The 5,173-nt window shown below is 35.8% G+C and overlaps 1 protein-coding gene across 1 annotated transcript in view; it reads left to right on the forward strand.

Moving 5' to 3' along the window:
• The window catches only part of LOC111868545 (myosin-VIIa), a 94,485-nt gene that overhangs the window by 22,774 nt on the left and 66,538 nt on the right, over positions 1-5,173 (forward strand). Inside the window, exons 5-7 of the mRNA XM_023859272.2 lie at positions 650-771; positions 3,075-3,331; positions 4,326-4,491. Coding sequence (XP_023715040.2) covers positions 650-771; positions 3,075-3,331; positions 4,326-4,491 — 545 coding nt within the window. The remainder of the gene's footprint in view (positions 1-649; positions 772-3,074; positions 3,332-4,325; positions 4,492-5,173) is intronic.

Raw genomic sequence — 5,173 nt, forward strand, 5'->3', positions numbered from 1 at the left:
GTATTTGCAGAACCTCTGCTGATCCCAACCTCATCAGCAACTTCCCAGATGGTCAAACAGTCCTCCATGATCAGTGTCTGCACTTTTTCAATGACATCAGCATTTCGGCTTGTTGACAGTCTCCCGGAACGCTGGTCACTGTCCGCCAACATACAGCCATCTTTAATGCAGTTGAATCACTCTTTAATTTGAGTGACCCCCATTGCATCATCGCCAAAAGCCTGCTTAATTTTGCGGATTGTTTCCACTTGGGTATCCCCAGGTTTCTGACAAAACTTTATGCAGTATCGCTGCTCTAAATGTTCTATCATCTTGAGCAAAACAAGAGTGCAACGAACATGCATTACACCACTTCGCTATCTGGTAGCCATGGATGCATCTGGCGGTGTTGCGAGTCAGCGATGTATGGAGACTGTATTCAGCATCTCCTATGATGTTTGTAAATTTCATTCTATGATGATGATGCACTCTCACTATCACTGCAGCTGATGTAGAAGGAAAGGCAGCAGATGATGCAGTGATTGTACATGAAGGAAAGGCAGTGCATTGGTATAGCTACCAAATAATTTCACAATATTTTTACCCTTTTGAATGTTAATTATCAATATTGGATTAGATTTTAATATATTCATTAATCTGGATTTCACAGTGGTGAGAGTGGTGCAGGAAAGACGGAAAGCACAAAACTGATTCTACGCTATTTGGCAGCCGTAAGTGGGAAACATTCCTGGATTGAACAGCAGATCCTTGAGGCAAATCCTATTCTAGAAGGTGAAAATAAATACAGTCCATGACAATGTAGCAAGATAGTTGTTGAGATAATGAACTTTCCATTAGTTTCTCTAGTCTATAGTCTAATATTTTCTTAAGTGTGAACACAGTGATACCTCTGTCTTATGAACTCCTATTTAAAGAACAAAACCATGCGTTACTGAGCAGTTTGGTGCAGAGTGAAGCTCTAGACTTGTATATAGTTGGTATGTTGTGAAAATCTCAGCTGGGCTGCCTCTGCAGTCAGATGCTGGGATAGTACGTACATATTGTCATGTGATGGACTGACTATAGATGGGGTTTGGATTGGTAGTTAGATTTATTTGATGCTTTAACAACTTGTGACTACACTTCACAAATCACCATCACACACAGAATGGTGTCCCCAGTCATGGTCTTCAGCATATTACGTTACATTATGTTACATTACATTGCATTCTCTGGATTCAGAGTTAGTCATAGTGACTGTCGGATGTGAAATATGTCATATAAATACACTACAATTGAAGTTTTCACATAAGAAAACCCAAGAAAACACAGTGGTTACACATGAGACTATTCAAAAATACATCCACATATATGAATCAATACTATCATCTTATGTTACCTGCACAACCTTTAAATGGATGAGTCATTTTTTAGACAATAGGTATTCATCAAAAGAGTAGAGTGCTGCTTGGTAGTGGCTTCCAAAGGACTAGTGTTCTCCGCTTCCATGTCCAGTTGCACCGTTCAGCTGCAGTTCTTGAGCTGAACTGGCTTCCAACTAACACACAATTGATTCCTTGTGTAGCCTCAGCATGTATTGCATGATATGAAGCTGTTGTCTAGTAACAGGTGTGTTTGCAGAGCCATTCCCTAACAGTGGCTGTATGTGCTAGTTTCACAATTCAGGCCTTCAGCAGACATGCCATAATACATACACACAAATACACACGCATGTTCACACATGCATATGTATTACATTCCATGGATCCAACGTTAGTCAGAAATATCTAATGTGGAATAAGTCATGTAAACACAAGACATATGTACCATACAACTGAAGCTTTCACACGATCATGGCAGCCTGTCAAATCTATATATATATATATATATACATATATTAATATGACACATTTACCCACATTTTGAATAATATTAAAACCTACAAGGTTCTGGCCTTGAGAAAGCTAAAATGTAACTTGCCTATGGCAGATATTTTTGAAACTGTCTTTACTGTTGCAAACATGCCTTCCTTGTTTTACTTCAGTTAGGACTAGATTTACAGTTGTGGGGACATGGGCAATCAAAATGCAGCGACTGCTGTCAGTAAAAACAAATTTAGGTTATGAGAGTTTTTTTGTTTTTATTTCCTATATTAATTAAAATTACAGACTAACTTTTTGTGATTTTAGAGAAGCAGATGCCTTAATAAAATCTGGATTCTATTTCTGTTTTGTGGAAACCCCTGGGCTGACCACCCTGGTTACTTCACTTTAAATCTAACCCTGATATCAGTATTAAATTAAGTCAGCAGTATAAGCACAATAGATCATTGAAGGTTGCAGTGCGAGGACCAGTTTTTATGGCCCACCCCTTACATACATACAAGTCAGCAGTGTGGGGTTGAGGGACTGGATATAGTAGCATATTTGTATTAATTGTAGAGACTGTCGCTTTACACACTTACTTCCATCTTTAATGCAACTTTACAATTACTCCTTAACTTAAAATAATATTAAAATTAGGATTAAAATTAATTTAAGGAGTAATTGTAAAATTGCATTAAGGATGGAAGTAGTTGTGTGAAGTAATGCATCAGTGCAACAGGATACTGAAATGCAATACTAGAGACTTTCAATAAATCCAGAATTCAGTCACAGGTTTGTTGGTTACATAGATCAGAGTCCTTCAAGAAACAAACTCATTTAGAATTATTCTATGCCATCAGAGTTTTGTCCATTCCAAAAATATGTCATTACTTAGTGATATCATTCCCATATTGTTCCTTGTTTTGCTTGTATAATTGATTTCTGATTTATAATTATGAAAAATACTTTTGAATTTAATTTTTTGATTGTGCATTTTAGTTTTATTCTTTTATTCATAAGAAATAAATGAAACTGGGGCAGTCATTTTGAATCATGTTGTATGTTATATCTTTTCTTAGGCTGTCTTCTCATTGTATAGAAATCTTTGCTCTTTGGAACTGTATTGGAGGTTTCACTGTGTACGCGGGGGTACCCAAAAGAAACCGAACTTATTTTTTTTAAANGAACTATTTACTTCCATGATAATTAATTGTCCATTATTATCCCTAGCCTTTGGAAATGCTAAAACTGTCCGAAATGATAATTCATCAAGATTTGGAAAGTACATAGACATTAACTTCAACAGTGAAGGGGCGATAGAAGGTGCTCAGATTGAACAGTACCTCCTCGAGAAGTCCCGCATTGTCTCACAGAACCATGGAGAACGTAACTACCATATTTTCTACAGCATGTTGGCAGGACTGAGCCAGGATGAAAAGAAATCCTTGGGCCTGGAAGATGCATCACAGTATATTTATCTTACAGGGGTGAGTTTATTGCTTGCACATGATACAGAATTTTCATACTGGAGTTCCTAAAACTGCTGATTAGAAGTATGTTCATCTGTTGATTATAATCAATAATTAATTAATCATTTTAATTTCATGCATCCTGTTGTGTTACAATATACAACCTCTTTATTAACCGTCACAACACAACAAATATCAAGGCCAGTGCCCAGCTATGGGTCTGCTACATGTTTCGGCTACCAATAGCTATCATCAAGCAAACACATGGTTAAACATATATACACCACTGAACTGCAGTACTGTTAAAGTGGATAGAATACTATTAATCATATAAAACACTTGACATAAAAAATACAGTTAATCAGATTATATAAAACAGAAGTTATATTGTAAAACAAGAATAAAATTGTAATTGATGTTTTATAACATTGAATCAGTCGTTCGTTTATGTAATTTCATATGTTGCCCTGGACAAATTGGGATATTCTATTTTTTTTTTTAATATATATATAAGATTGTATAGGATGTGATGTAGATGTTAATATTAATTGTTTAGTCGGTGCCTCATCTTACAAAGTATTGTCTGTACTGTAAGGAATGTAAACAATGACATAATTGTCAGTCTTCTGAGACTACTCAACTCGGAGACACCAAATACACTGATGTTTTCTTTGTAATTATATGCAATTAAAACTAGATAGTATTTTTGAAAGACTCTGTGTGCTTACACATGGCCTGTTGCACTTGAGGTGATTGCATTTCTTAATTAAGCAGTAGGCTGTGTTGACAGTACCACAGTTACTGGCATGGCCTTCACTGCCAGAAGGGTTGCAGTGTGTGAGTCCAGACTAAGCATGTCTTATTGAAAGTCAAGCTGCAGTAAAGTGGCAGTCACAGCACAGGACTTGACCTCCAGTATACTGGTAACTTACCCAGCAGACAATTTCTGTTGCTTGAAGAACTGTCAAGATAATGATATGTAGTACACAGTGTTTGATTATCTTGTTGCCAGGGAGAAAGTTTGATTTGTGATGGACGTGATGATGCTGCTGAGTTTGCTGATGTTAGATCTGCCATGAAAGTGCTCAACTTCTCTGATGAGGAAATACTGAATATTGTCAGATTACTTGCAGCCATTCTTCATCTGGGTAATGTGAAATATAATGGACTTGTTATTGGTAAGTTTATTTATGTTTGTAATTAACTAACTCATTGACTGCATTGACTACACAAGAAGTTATCTGCTTTTACGGAACCCAGAGGTATATTACCATATTCACAAGAGCCTGCCACTGGTTTCTGTCCTGACCTAGCTGAATCCATGTGACATTTTATCACATATTTCTTGAATATGAATTTTAATATTCACTCATCTGTGCACAGATTTTCTAAGAGGAGTCCTCACTTCTGGCTTCCGAACCAAAATGTTGCACATAGTTCCCATGTCAGCTGTATGTCTGATAAATGAACTGGCCATCTCATCTTTTGTTTGGTCATTCTAATAATATTTCTTTAAAGATTATAAATTATAATGCTTGCATTATGCAATTTTCAGTCTCCTGTGACTTTCTTCCTCTTTGGTCCAGATATTTTCCTCATTCATTCATTCATTCATTTATTTCATTTCCGTTAATCCAGGCTGGTACAACCGTTCGATACAGAGGAAGTGAAAGAACATGCAGTCATAAAAAGATTTTGTCAAAATTAAATATAAGATTAACAAGCAAATATAAATACTACAAGGTAACAATTTAAAAAATTATAAATATAGATAATATTTTGAATTAATAAACAGATAAAACAATTCAAATTATCTAACTTTGTACATAAAAAGTTATCCACTATATAAAATGAAATGAA

This window comes from Cryptotermes secundus, unplaced genomic scaffold (assembly GCF_002891405.2).
Source record: "Cryptotermes secundus unplaced genomic scaffold, Csec_1.0 scaffold330, whole genome shotgun sequence".
In the NCBI taxonomy this organism is placed as follows: domain Eukaryota; kingdom Metazoa; phylum Arthropoda; class Insecta; order Blattodea; family Kalotermitidae; genus Cryptotermes; species Cryptotermes secundus.